This window comes from Protomyctophum parallelum, assembly GCF_964188405.1.
Source record: "Protomyctophum parallelum genome assembly, chromosome: 7".
In the NCBI taxonomy this organism is placed as follows: Eukaryota; Metazoa; Chordata; class Actinopteri; order Myctophiformes; family Myctophidae; genus Protomyctophum; species Protomyctophum parallelum.
Window position 1 is genome coordinate 13,715,900 of NC_139705.1, and position 19,442 is coordinate 13,735,341.

Here is a 19,442-nt window from a genome sequence, read left to right on the forward strand (position 1 = left end):
TTTTCCTCCGATCTGTCAGCAGGCACCACAAAGGCTTGTTAGCGCTCCTGGGTTCTCTCTTTAAGCAAGCTTGAATATTTCTTCATTAATGGTATAGTTCTGCCGAGGCTAATTATGATTGGCACGAGATGCTAATACCGCGTACGCGGCCCTTGTCTTGGTTTCAAGAGTTTATGGCGTCGAAGGCGAACATAATCATTATAGAATAAGCAAGAGCATCTTCACAAGGGTTTCCAGAGATGCGTCATTAGCCAAGCATGAGGCCCGAGGCAGTCATTCTCTCCTTCTCCCCAGTCGATTGGGAGAGATAATGTGCAGTCATTTCTCCCTTTAGGCTCTGTCGCACGAAGCTGTGGCGTACCGTGATAGCAGACCTACAAGCTCCCAACACAACGCATCACGTATGCAATGCATGAGCCACTGGCGGCCCGGGGGCCACATGCGGCCACCACCTTCACTTAATGTGGCCCTCAGGTTAATATCACAATACTGATATTATTGATTTGCAAACATGACCCACTTTAATTACTTCATAAAAAAATTGTAGCTTAATGAGTAGTATTAAAACGTTATTGCCTTTTTTATGTCCATTATGGCATTTGAAATTAAATAAAAATGTAACTTTTCAGGATTCCAATTGAAAAATAGCTGCGTCGCACTGCGACACGTTTTGAGCTTGTAGATCGGCTATTTTACAGTAATATGCAATGTGGCCCTCTGGAGTGAGTGTGGAAATATAGTGGCCCTCTCCATCTTCAAAGTTAGTTAGTTCTATTCGCTGTTGCGAAGCGGTCTTATATGTATCAGGCTTCACACTCTCTTTCCATTCCTCCTCTTTCTGTCACCCAATCAATCTTTTTTATTCATCTTTCTTATTTTTAACTTTTTCTTTCATTTCCCCCTATTCATTCCTCAACTCTCTCCCTAGTCTATCTTACCTCACCCTTTGTCTCACCCTCTGTTTCTTTCACTCCACCCCACCTTGACTCAACCTAATCCTTTTTCTTCTTCACTCAGTCGGTCTCTGTCTGTCTCTCTCTGTCTGTCTCTCTCCCTCACTCTCTCTCGTATGCTCATTTAGCTACTTCTAGAGTTCTTTCTCTGCCAACGAGGGTATTAGGTTTCACCCCCACCAGTCCTGCCCATTTCCCTCCATTAGTCCTCTCAGTTGGCCATCTTTTTCACAGGTATCCTATGATCCATTTGTGTTCACTGATATTCAACCTGTGTTTATCTTGCAGACCTCCAGTCTCTTTTTCTCTGTAGACATAAAGGAGGACCACCCCAAATGAAAAGGCCTCTGTATCTTCATATCTGAGGAATTTCACATGGAATGTTGTCTAGTTTGATCATGTTTTCCTCTGCCTGTCGTCTGTATGCAGAGATATTACGTCGCTATTCAAAGAATGACTCCAGTCAACAAACAAAAAGGGGCCTTCATGCGATGGCTATGTTTCCATATACGGCCCATGCACTGTGTATTGATGTGCATACATTGCATGCATTACGTGGGTGCATTTTGCCCATGAACATTGTCACCCCGTCCTGTCAGAGTTCATTCCTTTTGCCGAAAAACATTGTATAACAATGCCTGATGCTGTTGAACAAGAGCCAAGGTCATCTCAGCAAATAGCTCTGTATTACTCACTCACCCAGACAGACTCCTTCAGGAACTAGCACTCCAGATGAAAATGGAACCCATTTGTGTGTCAATTTGGTCTCATTCTTAGCCAACTGAAAACTGGTGCAAGTGAGGACGTCATTTTTTTTATAATGTAATATTACCATAGTATATTTTCATTTTTGAAGATATTTGGGGACTCAAAACATATTGTTCAACTTCCAACACACATTGTTGTTTACATTGCCAAAGCATAAGTGGAACAAAACCTCTGTCTAGATAGCTGGGGTTGTTTCCCAGGCAACCTGGGGTCAGGGGTCATTGGCTGTTAGGTGCTAACTTTCTATCTAGCAGTGCTTTGGCACCTGTAGCAAGTGTTCTCTCCATGCCTGATTAACACTGCTTCACTGGTATGCCCTCGCTGCAGCACAGGCACACACACACGCGCATGCACGCACGCACGCATGCACGCATGCATGCATGCACACACGTATGTGCTTGTGTACACTTACACAGAGACAAACATATTGGTTTCACAGCACTCACAACACAGGGGAGTCAGTCTTGCAGGCTCATTCACACCCTTACCACAGTGCACACAGAAACATACATGCACGAAAGTAACCCACACACACACACACGCACACACGCGCGCGCGCGCACACACACACACACACACGCCCACACAGATGCACATGCACAGAGGTAGAGAGCCCACAGGGGAAAGCACATCTCTCGTCACTGGGCTCATCTAGCCTAATTATCGGCCCTCCGAAGAACAGTAATTACCCACGATGCCGTGCCATGGCGAGGTTTAACCAAAGCGACAAAGTCATTAGGCTCACACTTGAGCCCACCCGTAAAGAGCCTTTCCTCTCCTGTGTTTTTATTTGTTTGTTTAAGAATGCAATTTTTTTAAATGTCTTTTTTCTCTCTCCTCTTTTGCCTTAGTTTGATGGTGACAACATGTACATGAATGAAAATAACCAGGAGTTTCGGTCACCAAACCAGGTAAGACGGCTTACGCCATTTTGTGCTATTACGACTAACAAAACTAATATAAACAAATGTGTGCATTCTTGTATTCCAGTGAATTAAATTGAACCAAGAAAAGCCTTTAGGTGATACAGGGGTAGTATTTTGTGAGAAAGAAAAAATATATATACTGGTACACACATATATATATATATATATATATATATATATATATATATATATTTATTCGTGCCCACCACTGTGGAGACTGTCTGGGGGTTGATTCCTAAGATGTCTCTGGCTTGGCTGGGCTTTCCAACAAACTGTCAAAAAATGCTTGCTCAGGGTGAGACATTGTCGGGTGTCTGCTCTATAGGTAAAGTGTCTCGAGACAACTTGTTGTGATTTGGCACTAGCATAAGATTGTAATTGAAACACACTTGGCTGTGTTCACAGGTGTTAGACCGGCAGGGAGGGAGATCTAATTCACTGCATTTTGTTGGCACTGGTGACCACAGTGCCGGAGTTAACCGCCTGGTGGACGCAGAGCCAACCGCAGACTGCTGAGCCGTTTGTAGTGTAACACACGCTGGGCTCACATCCTGTTTGGGTGGCCATCTTAGATGCTAAATAAATAGCGTCAATGCTAGTGAGCTAAAATGAAGTCATCCGTGCGCTAGAAAGTGCCAATGTTCCCATCTAGATCACCAGATAATCAGCAAAGACCTCCGAACATTGCACGTTTTATCCAAACCATGGAGAGCTTCGTAGATTTCGAGTTATTCAGCTTTTTAGTCAGCCTGTATAAAGGGAGATGAACGGCAGCGCGGTTGTGCAATCCGGTCTAGGATCGCTAAAGAAGGAAAGGCTGAACCAAAAAAAAGGAATCAGCGATCCGATTTGATATCAATAATAAAGCTTATCAGACGAAACGTTAAGCCAGAAGCAGTTGCTGGTTGGATTCCAACTGGACACCTTCCGTCAGAAGCAGTACATTTGTTAATGGTGGCATCAAAAGGGTTTACCACTTGAATCCCAGTGTCCCTATTCTGATAGCCTGGCATGGCCATTAGTCTGCTTTCCAGGCTACTATTCTGAGGAGAACTTTAGCCAAAATATAGCAGATTAGCTATTTTTGGTAAAGAGGTTTGCTAAGTAGCCTATTGACACTAGTTTAAGTGGTTAAATGTCTAAAAATACACATTGACGTCAATCCAACACTGATGCTAGAGCTGTCAAACAAATCTATGAAACTATCGATGAAACTATCGACACAATGTTATACAATACAGTATGTAGTGAGGGTTCCCTGCTTCATCGCTCTCTCTCAGCTATTAGTGGTCCTTGGCCTGAAAAACCTTGAAGGACCCCTGGTCTACACCATCCACGAACCAAACAGGAGCGGTTGGCAGTGACGGGGAATATACTAGTACACATGGAGAAATTGGCAATAACTAAATTGTGGAGAAAAGGAAATGTATAAAATAAAATGGCGGATGTGACAGTGTCCCGGCAGAACTAATCTACAACAAGACGACACTAAAACGGCAGTGATCTGAGGTTGCGTTTCAGGCCAGGCCAGGGATGCAGCGCTCGCTCGGCCCAGGAGGGGTGCAGCAGAGTGGTCCCAGCTGCTAGTGAAGAACACATGGCAGGACATATGGCAGAGTTTGGAGTTCCAGCATTTTGTTGATCCAGTGGCAGGCAGGGGCCTTCATGTTCCGACAAAACATCACAAGGTGGCGGCTCCTTGTCAATTAGCACCCTACTTAATACCATTGGAGAGACAGACACACAGGGCCATGGCCGTGTGACTGAGAGGTCTGAGGAAACACGCGCACGCACGCACGCACACACACACACACACACACACACACACACACACACACACACACACACACAGACGTGCGTGAGTACCTATTCAAACATACACACCAGTGCCCTGCAGTCATCTACTGTACATGCTCATACTGTACCCACTGAATGCATATGTAAGTATACAGTATACCTGCAGACATGTGCACACTTGCAGGCACACACACACACACACACACACACACACACACACACACACAGTGCAATATTGAGGTTGTGTCTCCTTTGATGTGAGGATTGAGTGACTATAATGAGGGGTCGAGGTGGAGCTTTAGCGGCTTATTGTCTACTTATAGCACACATCACAGGCATGCGGTCCACCCTCGTTAGGCACATAGCCTGTGCAGTTAGTTGCCCCAATTATGTCACTTTGCATACGCTCGCTCGCTGCCTGCTAATTGGGATAAATGTCCAACTTTGTAGTTAGGTCTACCACGGCAGTCATATGTCAATCATCGACACCTACTCCAGGTTGCCAATGTTATGTCAACAAACACCTTCTTAGTCGGGGTGAGGCCTTTTCGGGCTTTTCAAAACATGTCCGTTGCAGTTGACGTTCTGTCAGTGGAGTCAAAATAGAAGCCCACATGCTCTGTCCGAGAAGACCCCTGTTAGACCCTCCCACAGGGTCAAGCTAGTAGTTCATTGTTCCCTTTCCTTTCATAAGACTGACGAGTTACTATAAGAAGACTTGTTTTCTTACAATCAAGAAAGGCTGCATTGTGTGGTGCTCAGCCCAGCTTTTAAATGTGCCACATAAAACATTAGACAGATAGACGATTAATTTCCCATGCAATATCCTGGTGAGCAGAATGCCTGGAGGCCAGCCCTTTTAGAATCAACAATTCCTAATAAATACCATACAAAGCACAGCATCACAGCTATATCTGTATTTTGTTTAAATGCGCAAACGCAAACATTTAGTACAGCGGCTGCCTTTGCATGTGTTTGTGAAAAGCAAGGCAATTACTTCTTAATTGACGCTTAATTGCCTGTGTTAGCTGTGCATTTATTTGCTATATATGGATTGCCTTTGAAGTTAAATGAGACAAATTGGAGGTTTGTATATGGTGACTTTCCAGTTTCCATGCACTTGTTTGCGATGGTGATTAGCTGGCTAATGGATATGCTGGGTGCCTGTTGTCTACAGTACATTCCTGTTTGTACACAATGTGATGTACTTTACAATGTCTTCTTTCTCACGCATTCCACAAAGCTTTGCGTTCAGAATGATTGCCTTTTGCAAGCATCCAGTGTTCTCACATATCCTATTGCAGTGGTTCTCAGTGGTCCTTGAGGGAGTTCCAGGGGGTCCCCAGCTGAATTGATATTTAGGAACCAAATGGACCCTCATGGATCTGTAGCTCTGAGAGTGTACGGTCCATTTGGTTCCATTTGTACACTCTCAGAGTTAAATTAATAGTGATTTTACAATATAAATTGGGGTCCCAGAGATTAAATGCCACTAAATCCGTAGCCTAATGCATGTGAATCTTGGGGTCCTTGAAATGAAAATGGTTGAGAATCACTTCTAGAGCCGTATACAGATCTTCTCTTATGCGGGTCCCTGGAATATCTTTTCTAATGCGGGTCTGTGGGCTAATACGTGTCAATTTGGGGGTCCTTGACATGGAAAAGTCTGAGAACCACTGTCCTATTGAATCCATGTGGGCATGTGCAACACAGAACACTACTATTCCTCCGTTCTGTAGAGAAGACATGCATCAGTGCACAGTACAATTATGGTGGTCTTAGTCCAACATAGCGGCGGGACACGATCCCATACGTTACCCCCTTTAACCACATTACAACTAGGCTTCCCCCCTATTTTGGTCATGTCATTATAGGCCAACATGTCCAACACCAGACCTTTCCAGATGTCGTGACGCAACGCTGTGAGCTTGTTGATCGGTTATTTTTCGCTATCCGTTGTACGGCAGTCTATATAGGGCAGTGGTGGTCCGGGGACTCCTTTATCCAGTTGGCTAATTCAAAAATAGCAGATGTACAAGGCAAGCTCACTTTGTGCCACGCTGCGAGCTTGTACATCTGCTATTTTTGAAAAATATCATTCTGGGGGGGGCCAAATACATATCAATTTGGGGGACCAAATTGAAAAGGTTTATGAAGCACTGCTATAGGGCATAAGAAGTGGTTAATATGGGAAATCTTAATTCACACTTAGCTGTCCGCCGTATAGCGCGCAGATACTGTGTGCCTGTGAAAAGAAAAGGTGCATGTGGTCAGAACAGAGTCTCCTTTGTGTGCATGTCTGAGGTCTTCCATGGCGTACACACTGAGGTAGCAGTTTGACACACAGGCCGGAGATTGCATTACACATAACATCTCTGGGCTTTTAAAAGAGAGAAAACCACTAAACAGAAACAGCTTTCGGGGGGCCCCCATGTGGTACTGTATGCATGCTCACCGACACAATCCCGTCATTCAAACCGTTTATATATAAAGTAAATGATTCAAACACAGGTTTCGAGCACTGTACTGTGTACGCCTTTTCCTGAAATGTATATAACAATACCTTCAATCTGTGTATAGCACAGATCAATCGTATAGCGATATTGTTTAAGCTGTTGCGTGTGTGTGTGTGTGTGTGTGTGTGTGTGTGTGTGTGTGTGTGTGTGTGTGTGTGTGTGTGTGTGTGTGTGTGTGTGTGTGTGTGTGTGTGTTGTTTTTTTCTTTCTTCTGGTGAGCACATGTGGAGTAGAGTCAGATTGTCTTGATTTATTCATTACAAGCCGTGGTTATTGCGCTGACATGGTGTCATTCAGCTTCAGGTGGCCAGCCCTGGTCAGGTTATTGCCCGTAGCACTTGCCCTAGCACAGGTTAAAATGTAATTTAGTTTTTTAGACAGATGCCAGGTTCATTTGTTGACCTGGCATCCTGTAGTTTGTATAGTTTCAATATAAATATTATTTATTTTTTGATATTGTAATGTTTAGACTGATGCGGTCCTGTGGTTTACGGATGATCCTAGTTTACTGAGACACTGTCGCTATGCATTTAATGTATTATTGTGTTTTACATTGCTTGCTGTAAATCGCTCTGGATTAAGGGCGTCTGCTAAATGCCTAAATTGTAAATTGTTATTGCAAGTCTGAAATAGGCTCCCTCTCTCTCCCTCTCCGGGTTTTAATATATTATAGACTCTCTCTCTCTCTCTCTCTCTGCTCTGCTCCCTCCATTCCTCTTGTTCCTCCATCCCTCCCTCCCTCTCCCTGTCTCCCCCCTCCCTTCCGGAGTGCCTCTGGTGTTAATTAAAGACAACCATTGTGGTGGTGTCCAACTTGTAGATGTGATTAGTGCATCCAGTCAGCTGGCTGTATCCTCCGTAGGTATCGTCTCTGTCTGGGTGGAAACCTCATTGTGTCCTAAACAGTTACTTTTCAGCATTCAGATTTACCAAATGTATGCCAAGAAACTTTTATTCTCCACCCCCGCCTGTGCTAGAACGTAAAAATCTGGCTTTCTTTAATGTCATTTAATCCGATAATTAAAAAGAATATATATTACAGCCTACACACAGATCCGACGTGCACGCGCACGCTTATTACTCCTTTTTCTGCTCAAAATGAGACAATCTGGCATCTTTAGGAATTAGGATCTTATCAAACTTGAAAACAAGCTGATGCTAGCGCTGATGCTAGCGCTGATGCTAGCGCTGCGCTGGGCGCTGCTGCCCCTCCATGCCTACTAATAACAGCTGTATGGGGGCTACACCACGTAGTTAGTCAGGGAGCCTTTCTTCATTGGGTTTTCACAGATTTATCGGGCACTGGCGCCACAATTCCCCCTAGAGGGTTAGCATTTATTGTGTTAACAAATATCAGCGTTCAATGTTACATCGTCTGATAGTGTATTGTCTTGATTTATTGTATTATTGTTATTATTATTATTATTAGTATTGGGGCATGCCTACTGGCGGAGGTTTGCATTCCACTTTCTACTTTGTTATCCAACCCTATGGAATGAAAGAACTGGGCGGGCTATCTATTTGAACAACGTCATGTACTGTATCTACCCACAGTATATAGAGGACTACATTATGGAATTTATCTTAACGCTTAACAGGAATTGAGGATTATTCAACAATCCATTCCATTATGATGATTGACAGAGAATATTCGTCAATGTAATACTGCATTTAATGCCATAATACAGTGTATTGAATGATATACTATACATATTAATGTTGAGTGATTACAGAACATTTTTCTTGATGGCATGATGCATTCACATTTTTGGCCTTGAAAGCAACATGGTTGTCACCATCCCTAAATGCATCGTGGTCTATGTATTTTTCAGGTCTCTCTCTGCATTCTCCCTTTGGATCAAGGGGGACTGCACGTTCCCTCTCCCCTCTCCCCAAACCTCCACAATAAAAAAATAAATAAACAACAGAGTCAGACTGATTGGAGATCAGTCCAGTGTGACAGACAGGAAGTGTTTTTGATTGGGGCCCAAATCAACGACGATCTGTTCGACTGATTACACAGCCTCTGAATATTGTGTGTGTGTGTGTGTGTGTGTGTGTGTGTGTGTTTTCGTGCATGCCAGTGTGTCTTTGTGTGTGTTCATTCACTTTTTATGTATGTGCATGCATGTGTATAAAGTAAAAGTGCGCCTGTCTGTCTGTGCAATTTGTGTGTTTCCAGGCTTTCACTGTCCCATTTCTACTATCCATACCCCAGTGAGTTCCATTTGCAATTGAGTTTATGGGCAGTAAGATCAGTCTATATGTACCCCTTCCACACACGCACACACCGCCCGCAATCTCCTTAGCTCTCAGTTTTCTTATTTCCTCACCAAGCATCATTCTCCCTCCCCCTCGACCCTCTCTCTTGCTCACAAATGACAACCTAAAAAATGACGACAAAAATGACAAACTAAAAAATTACTACCTTAAAAAGACGTAAACAATGATGACCTCAAAATGACGACCTAGAAAGTTTCTGATACATTTTCTGACGCCTGACAGCATTAGACTGTGCACTACGTCATTCTAGGGCCACATGAATATTGTGTCGCGTTTTCTATGCTGACATCAGGACTCTGACCCTAGCATTCTGCACTAATGGTTGCTTTTAATGGTTGTAAACTAGGAATAAAAGCTTTATACACATACTGATGCATTTTATGGCTCAAGTTTCTCTGTAGTGTATATACGAGCATTGACTAAATCTGCCAAACTTGAAAATGTGGAATAGGAAGAAAATTTATCACACCCGTGTGAAGTGAGGGGCGCTCTTATCATCGTACATCATCATGACGTAAAATAGACACTATGTCTATTTGCTCAGACGCTATGACGTAAAATTCTCCATTCATTGTCAATGGGAATTTAATGTTTGTGTAGGACAATGTGTGTGAACATACACTAAAAGCTGGATATAGGAGAGGCTAGCGCCCCTAAAATACTAAAATGGACGGGGCGCGGTGGTCGGTAGTGCTGTCGCCTCACAGCTATAGAGGTCCTGGGTTCGATTCCTGGGGGTGCTGGGGGAGTGTTCCCTCCTCCGTGTCATCAGTGCCCATACTGTACCCGAGGCGGGGTTGGCGAAAGGGCGTTTCTGTGTGGAGTTTGCATGTTCTCCCCGTGTCCCCTATGGTATAGGTACCCTCACAAAAAACATGCAGTAATCCTGGTCTCTAAACTACCTCCCCCTGGCCAGCCGGGGCGCCTGATGGAGGGGAAAGGAACTGGTCGGAATAACGTGTTCCTTCCACGCGCTACGTACAGGGAAATTCAGTCAGGTGAAAAGAGCAGCTTGGACTCTTCATGCATAGAATGAAGCATGAGGTCAGTCCGCTGCCCCCCCAGGTTGGCAGAGGACGTGTAGCGCCCAGGATTACATTAGAAAAGAAAATCTCAAAGGGAGGAGAGAGGAGACAGGGCAAGGAAGTGGTGAGAGGGAGCTTGAAGGGAAGACATGCAGGCATGCAGGAAAGGGGAGAGAGCGAGACCATCCGTGTCTCTTGTCCTTCTTTCCACCTCTCATTCTGTTTGTTCCATATAGAAGAAGAATACGCAGGCCTTTGTCTCTTCTGAGAAGCAAGCGGCAGGTTTTAGCCTGTTTGTATCTTTGTGTCCGTGCTTCTCCTGGTTGTTGAGCCTGGTGTCTCCATCGATTCACTCGATAATAGAGCAGTGGCTGATGTTCTAGATTAGAATACAAACCTCACTTGTTGGCTACAAGCTTTCTCTCTGTCTCCGTCAGTCTCTTCTCTCTCTTTCACTTTCTTTGCATCATTGTCTCCACCAGGCCGAAGGCATGGGGGAGAGTATGTTTTGCGTCAGTCCGCGTGTCCGTCCGTCTGTGTACAGCTAATCTCTGGCACCGTTGGCCCAATCGATGCCAGACTTTGCACACACACTCCCTGGATGCCAACGATGAACCTCTGCCCCACATTTTCCAGAACGGCCTGTTATAGCACCACCATGAGACAGAATTTCACATTTTTACCTATACCTGCATTTGCATGGACACTCCCTAGAGGCCAAGGAAAATCTTTGACCTGCATTTTTCACATCTGCCTTTTATAGCGCCACCAGGAGGCCGACTTTTGTAAAAATGTAATTCAAATGTTATTCTGAACACTTTCCATCTCTCTCTCTCACTTTCTTTCTCTCTCACTCTCTCTCTCTCTGTCTCTCTCTCTCTCTCTCTCTCTCTGTCTCTCTCTATCTCTCTTTCTCTCTCTGTTTCTCTTGCTGCCTGAGTCAGAGATACCTCAGTACACCCTGGCACCACACACACACACACACACACACACACACACACACACACACACACACACACACACACACACACACACACACACACACACACACACACACACAATGTGGGCGATGCTGATGTGCAAAAGGCTCCGTGACTCACAGTGCACCATTATACCCCCAGCACAACCACTAACCTCTCCTCCCTTTACCAGTCCTCACCACCACCTCCCCCAGTCCAGCCAATGGGAGTTTATCTCGCTCTCCTTTCTCTTTCTCTTCCCTTCGAGAACAGCTGAGATGCATGAGGAAACGGGGGATACATTTAAATAGACAATTGAAAGAGCTGATTTAATTTGGCTGAGGCTGTCGTTGAAGGTAGTCGTTAATGCAAAGACTCGTCAGCATAGTATTTAGAAAACATGTATTCTAAGAATATAAATTGCCAAACATGTATTTTTGAGGGGCGCTAGCCCCTCCTATATTCAGCTATAGTGTAGATTTTTGTCCTAACACAAATATTAAAGGCCATTGACAATGAATAGAGAATTTACGTCATATGTAGACGAGCAAATCGGCTATTTTTGTCACACGGGTGTGATTTTTGAGGGGCTATATAGTACACCTTTTTGTCCTAACTCGTGTCACATTTGCCATTGACAATGAAAGGAGAATGTACGTCATGAGCAAATCGACATGTTACGTCATGATGATATATGATGATAAGAGCGCCCCTCACTTCACACGGGTGGTGATTTTTACATTTCCATTAGGAACACTGTGCTGCTGTGTCAGACAGGGAAGAGGAAATGATGTACGAGAGCCTCCTCGATGCAATTGTTCAATATGACGCGATATGTATCCAATATCCATATATATAATATAGCAATGAGCTTCATCAGGTCCCCCAGCAATGTAGGTCTGTGGTTTTCAACCCTTTTCATTTCAAGGCCAATTATTTATTTGGCATTTGAGCCATGGACCACCATTTGATGAGGTTTATAGCGTTGCAGATTTATAGAATATGTCCACATTTCCATGCTGTATGCATTGATGTTGGTACCACAGGAGAGCATTAACAGGCAAACGTTGATCAAAGTAACAATTATTCTACATTCTCTAATAGTTTTGACTTCTTCCTGAATGAAGTAATGCAGATGAAAAATGAAACTAAATGGACCCGTACGGGTCCATTTGGTTACCAACTCTCTATCATTTAGCTGGGGGACCACCTGGAATCCCCTCAAGGACCACAGCTGGTCCCCGGACCCCTGGTTCAGAACCGCTGATGTAGGTAGCCTGTGGATGTAGAGTAGGACTTCTGACCTCGCTATGCTTTCAAAGATGTATGTTGTATGACATCCATCTGCTCTTTATATAGAGGACAGGACCGTGTAGACTAGGAAGAGGAAGGTGAATATTGTCGCTGTCCTAGGACCTACATTTCTGTCTCCGCCTGCAGGCCAAAGGCATGCATGGGGAGAGAGTATGTTTTTCTGAACCTCTGCCCCAAATTCTCCAGAACGGCCTGTTATAGCGCCACCATCAGGCAGATTTTTTATTGCGACCCTAGGTCTCAGATCACTATGAAAACCTGCAGGACCTGTCAGTTGGCTCGTCAGAGGTAATAAAACATGTGAAAAGGACATTCATTGAGTGCTGGCATTTCCTTCTTTCAATTGAGCCTTACCTTGCACCTACAAGAATTTACTCTTCTAATTTGGAGTGTTGCGGGTTGTCTGCTTCTGCAGTCTTTGTTCCTCTTATATCTAGTATATACTACATAGTATATATTAGATAGTATAGTGTATATATAGTACAGTACTTATTACACGGCTTGGTTGAATGCTTGATTCTGATTCATCAATCGCTGAATTCATCTGTGTGTTATTTCTTGATAATGACCGCTCCGCTCAATAACAGGCCGCTGCCTATACTAATCAAAGGCTCAGAGCACCTGGCTGCGCTGCTTGGATTTTATGCTGTATGATTGTATCCAACATGGCAGCCATGTAAACAAACACACAATGTCATTTAACTAGTAAACATTCCTCTCAATAATTATTTTGAAAACATTTGAAGTGAGAAATAGACGATGCAGTACTCGGAAATTGATTCCATTTGATCAACACTCACTTCCTTGTTTCCGAGGCGACTCGTTTCATTCAATCATTGTATTACCGTAAGCAAGGAAATGCTTCGTTTTGTTGTCACACACACTTTTGGGTCAATTTATTATTTTATGTATCAAGTAGCCGTGTAATAAGCGGGATAATGTATAACAAGGTGGTCATTGTTGATAGATAAATCACCAACAGGGTGATTAACCAGTATCCCTTAGACTAGATATACTATCTAGTTTTAATATACTACATAATATGTAGTATACATATATACATACTTTATATACTATATATATGTAGTATATCTAGTATACGTGTAGTGTGTGTCTAGTAAGTGGCTGGGTGGTTTATGTTGTTGTTTTTTACATTCAAACATCGGGGGATAGTATAAAGAACGCCTCACTGGAGGACAATCAGTGCAATATCAGTGCAACATCCCCTCCCATACTGGGAGGGATTGTAAATTAGGATTGTAAGCAGAGATTGCATGTTCTTTATGTAGGTCAGTCCATGCCAGCCAATAAGTCCAATTACCATCAGTCTCTAAAATAGAACGAGCAGATACGCTCATCTCCAATGACCTCTTATAGAGCCAGAGACAGAGAACATTAGATTTTCGTTCAGAATAGATAATCCATGAGCGAGAGACTAAGAGTAGAAATGTGCATTTAAGCATAGACTGGGATCCACAGCACACCACTGTGATGTGATATTTAGGTTTGAGCAAAATGCAGATTTGTGTCATATCTCTTGTTCTGGGTCTAGGAATATGGGCAGATTCATCTTTAATGTTCTTGGTTAATATTTGAAGCTTAGAGAGAACACAACAAGGCAATTCTGACCCCCTAGCTCTCTCCGTGCAGTCCCTCTTCTTCCAATACACAGTGCGGAGTGCGCTCCCAAAAAACTGAAACTTATCAGTAGTGAGAGTGCACTCAATGATTCATATGCTCTTTTAAGAGAACTTGAAACCGCAGATCTATTTCGGGCTGGGCCCCTATCTCTCTCTCTCTCTCTCTCTCTCTCTCTCTCTCGTTTTCTCTCTACACTGCTATATATGCAGCACTGTGGAGCAAAGGGATTTAGTGGGACTAAGTAGTTTGATATTTCTATTGGTTTTCCAAGGGTGTTTTTTTTCCTCTCTCCCCCCCACTCTCTCTCTCTCCCTCTCTCTCTCTCTCTCTCTCTCTCTCTCTCTCTCTCTCTCTCTCTCTCTCCCTCTCTCCCTCGCACTCCCTCCCCTCTCCCCTAGTGATCTTTCTCATCATATGGAGACCAAGGTCATGGCTGATTGAAATATAATAGAAGTGTAGACATCTGGCCTAATACTGTGGGAAGTTAAATCTATTTTAATGGCCCCTGCCGCACTGGATTCTCTCTGATGCACTCTTGCGCTTCACTGACAGTAAATCACAATGTTCTCTTATTACCCCGACTGGAATGAGGGCATACAGAAAGAACAATGTGGGATCCACATCATTTGTTTTCACCCCTCCCTCTCCTTCTCTCTCTCTCTCTCTCTCTCTCTCTCTCTCTCTCTCTCTCTCTCTCTCTCTCTCTCTCTCTCTCTCCTCTCTCTCCAGTTCGTTTGCGACTCATAAAGCAAAGGGCTTAAAGAGAGTGACATCATGAGAATAAAAATAAAGGGGATTATGGGCAAGCTATTGTGCCATATGTGATTACTGGGGCTTCCATGTTCTCCGGAGGAGGTGGGGGTTGGGGGTGACTACGAGACAACATATTTTATTTATTTATGTGATTTCCCTCCTAATGAATACGAATAGGAAACGTGGCTGAAAGCACACGATCGTTTCTTCTCCATAGGAGAAAAAAATCTGTCTTTGAACCAAGCATTCCAGAATTAGCTTCTTCCCTCTGTTCCCGGTGCAAAGATCAGAGACATTGTTATCCTTCATCTCTGATCCTTATTAATCCCAAAGGTTGTTGAATTCTTTAAAATTTTCACATTTTAAAATACAAAATTGAACTGACAAAAAAATGTATAGCAATCGTGGGCCCTTTCCTGAACCATACAAAAACACGTCCCTTTCCTGCTGCATTTTGTAGAGTTCAGGCACAGCCCTGCACCAGGTCCACCCACATCTGCAATGGTGAGCCAGGTTCCTTTCACCCACCTAAATGAGATCCATTTTGATGTGACATTTGAGAGAATTGCCGGTGGAGGGGTGGTGGTGGTGGTGGGGGTGGGAGGGGGGGGGGGGGGGGCTTGGAAGAGGTTAGCTCCCTCCATGTCTATTGGTTGCAAACCCACCTCGGCCCACCTGTCCTTTAGTGACGGACGCTACCTGTGACCCTGAGCTACGATTGGATGTGGCGAAACCCCCCCTTAACACGCACACACAGCCTCGCACGCAGCCACGCACACATACACACACACATGCACACACACACACACACACACACACACACACACACACGCACACACACCACTTATCCTAGCTCTGTCTTCCTGTCAGTCAGCTCAGGGGCTGCTGTGGTTTCTTTCTCTTTCTATTGTATTACGCTGACTGCTGTTGATACATCACCTAAATGGAGTTTCTTGACATTTCATAGCCAGGTCACATGACCCTGTGAGGACCCTGTGGGCAGTCCTTCTGACGGTCAGCGTGGTACAGTAACGTGGTACAGTAACACGCCTGCATGGTGAAGTTCAGCAGGCCTGTCTCAACGCTGATGACTTTGATTTTATGCCCTCCATCCTCCCGTCGAGCTCCGCAAGGTTGATCTGTGAAGGTGAATTTTGACATTCCCATAAGATGTTTTAAAGATGTACTGTCCCCATCCGTCGATCTAGGCTATAGCGTGTGAATGTGAAGACCTTTATATGCATGGCCAGCTGTTGTTTATCGCCAAAACAAGGCCAGTCTGTCACCCCCCCCTCTCCCCCTCACCCAAAGTAGCATATGGCTGCTTGACTTTGCGTAAAGTACCATATAGTATACAGTAGGCGTCTGGCCTATACCTATTGAAAGTTGTTGGTGGTTTTATGAGGCAAAAAGATAATCGTTTTTATTTTGTTTGTTTGTTTAGTTTGTCAACAAAATCCCCCAGGGGTTTATCCTTGACCCCCTCCTTTTCCCTCTCCATCAAATCTCTTTGACGGAAATAGCCAATCAACAAGCTCACAGGACACGTCGCAGCGTGACGTGTTCTGAGCTTGTAGATTATAGGCTGATGATGTAGAATTGTAGATTAAATGTTTATGTGGTGTCCGAGGCTCAGGCAGTCAGTATGCATTCCACATAATGCACAACACAACATGTCTTGTTCAAATTCAGGCCATAAGCCACGACGTGTGTGATTCCCTCTGTCTTCACAGTCATTCTCTGCTGTCCTTTGGGAACCCTTTCAGGTTACACCTATATGTGTGTGTGCGTGACGTGTGTGCGTGCATGACGTGTGTGCGTGCGTGACGTGTGTGCGTGCATGACGTGTGTGCGTGCGTGACGTGTGTGCGTGCATGCGTGCGTTTTTACGTTACACTCCATCCGGGTGCGCCGGTGCTTATTCCTACTAACAACAAGTGAGTTGTTGAGTCTTCTTGGGTTCTAGCCTACTGAGATGTGATCTGAACTATCCATTTATTCCTCCATTGATAGGATTGATTAGTTAGTCAGGCATTCATTATTAAGATTTATTTTGTGCCTTTGTGTTTATGTTGAGCAAGATCTTATTTAATTAACGTTTAGCTTAACTGGTATTTGTTAAGACAAGCAACCCAATCTTTTCTGTGGCACCTGCCTTTCCTATATAATACTATAAAACCCCTGAAAGTAAAAGTTAATGTTTTGAAGTTTAAGTTATTAAAATAAAATAAAAAAAGATACAGTATATATTCAGATGGGTCAATCGGGTCATGCTTTTACTTTACCACAGGCTCCGTCCTGTAGGGCGAAATTATCATGGTTGATAGGCATCTGCAAAAGGTACAAAACAATCTCCTTGCCAAGCAAAAAAAAAAAAAAAAAAGAATGAAAGGTTGAAAAACAAAGCAAGAAATATTTGCTTCACCTCTGGCTGAAGGGTGAAGGTTAGGGAAAGAAGGCTGAATCAACATTTGACATTTCATTCTGACCTCTCTCTCTCTCTCTCTCTCTCTCTCTCTCTCTCTCTCGTATCCACTCTCCGGCATGTTTTGAAAGACAGTGTATTTATGAATTATTTATCTACGTTTGAAAATATTAAACTTGTAATGTCCTTGTCCTGTGTCTTATCTCCAAGGACATCATAAGAAGCTGTAAAAAAAAGCCTACAGTACAACAATGGAAGGCATGGTCGTAAAACATGCTCAGACAGCATTTAAATCTCTGAACATGCATATGGCATCAACCATGTTTCATCTCAGAGAGCTGATGTGTTCAGAATGCATGATGTATTGCATTTGGATCAAAGCTGGCTAGAGTGCATTCCACAAAAGCCTTGAGCTGAGGCTGTAGAAAGGGCCGAGTCCACATCAGCTCCAATTTTCAACAATGTCTCACTATTCACCGACATGGGACACACATATTTGAAACATGCACCGCAGTGAGCAGTAGAGTAAAATATGGATGGTATTTGAATTTAATTCCAAAATGACACAGACAGCGTGTGGCTGATTTCTGACTAAATTATTTCTGGCATGACACAATAAGTGACGCAATGAAAAGTATTGTGTATTCTTGATATTGACAGGTGATTTGCTGGTAGCTGTATTTTCCACTGTGGATTAAAATGGAAATCCTATATATACTGTATATATATTTCCCTATTTGGCTTTTGCATTTCAAAATACCCAGTCTTGCTCTTACGCATTCCTCCCTTTTGCCAACTTGTGATGGGAAAGTTTCAATGTTTGGGTGAACTCAGGCATATATGAGATTGCGAGATTGTGAGACCAGAATAAGGAAGGTTGTGCTCTTCAAACTTACATTTTAAATGTTTTACATTATATTTGCATTTCATTGTGTTCACATTTTAAGGCATGTACAGTAGCGATCGCACTCAGCCAAAGTGGCTTTCAGTGGGTGAGCAGGTGGGAGTTTGATGGTCTTGTTCAAGGACACTCAAAAGACAACATAGAATTGCTTATGAACGGGCATTGGCTTTTGTGGGGATTGAGCCTGTGATTCTTCTGTTACAGGAGGATGGCCTCACTAACTCTAAATAATGGTGTTGCCTGGCTGTATTTACTCTATTTACCTTATGTACATAAACAGGTCCCTTTCTCTGCGTGTTTCCACTAAGGAGCCACGAAGAAATGTAAACCTCCTGGGATGTATTGTTTTATCTATTAGACATAACTAGCTGCAGTGTCCTTGATAATGTCATGAGAAATCCTGGGCAGCGAAGACACTGACGTTTGTTAAACCTTTATTGTGGGAAAAGGAATCCTCAATGATAATATTTTCAAGCAAGTGCTGTGAGTGTTATGGGAATAGAAAATATCACATCACGCGCTGATAGCCCAAATACTCCCTTTTATTATTATGTTCTCACTAACGATAGCGCACATTATTAGACTTTTATCCTGTCTTCAGGCACTGCTACCACGAGTGGGGGACATTGTAGATGCTCCTCTGCGTTTCTCACCATTTGTTTGCTGAAAGTATTTGTTTGTAAGATGAATGGCTGCCTTGGCAGGCTAGATGACAGCCTACACGAAGATGATATTGAATTGATTTCTGAAATGTTGCAGAACGGGCTGCTTGATGTGTACCGCGAGACATGAATAATAAAAATTCTATTAAAAAGCTCTTGAATGGCTGACACTGGAATATTATTTGTGATGATTAATTTTCCTCAGTCATTATAAAAGGGGGAGTCGACATCAGATTGCCTCTGACAAAATTGCTTTTCATTCCCCGGTGAATACCCTCAATGTGCTTTTTTTGAGAACACAAAACCATATTTCTCAGCACAATATTATGTCAAGATCGGCCCTAGAAGAGACAAACTATGGGTCCTGCTCATGTTGTCTTATTAGCGTTACAGCGTCTAAAGAGTTTCACCTGGTTGTGAACAAGGAGGATGACATTTGAGGCATATTTTAGATATACACACTGCCGAATGAAGAATGTCAGGTTTGATTTTAAACCAGCCGTGGCTCTGGTATAC

At 43.5% G+C, this 19,442-nt stretch overlaps 1 protein-coding gene across 3 annotated transcripts in view; it reads left to right on the plus strand.

The window, feature by feature from the left end:
- The window catches only part of LOC310861320 (TOX high mobility group box family member 2-like), a 104,171-nt gene that overhangs the window by 49,752 nt on the left and 34,977 nt on the right, over positions 1-19,442 (plus strand). For all 3 annotated transcript variants that reach the window (XM_083768733.1, XM_083768734.1, XM_083768735.1), the window contains one exon: positions 2,573-2,632. In XM_083768733.1, coding sequence (XP_083624859.1) covers positions 2,573-2,632 — 60 coding nt within the window. The remainder of the gene's footprint in view (positions 1-2,572; positions 2,633-19,442) is intronic.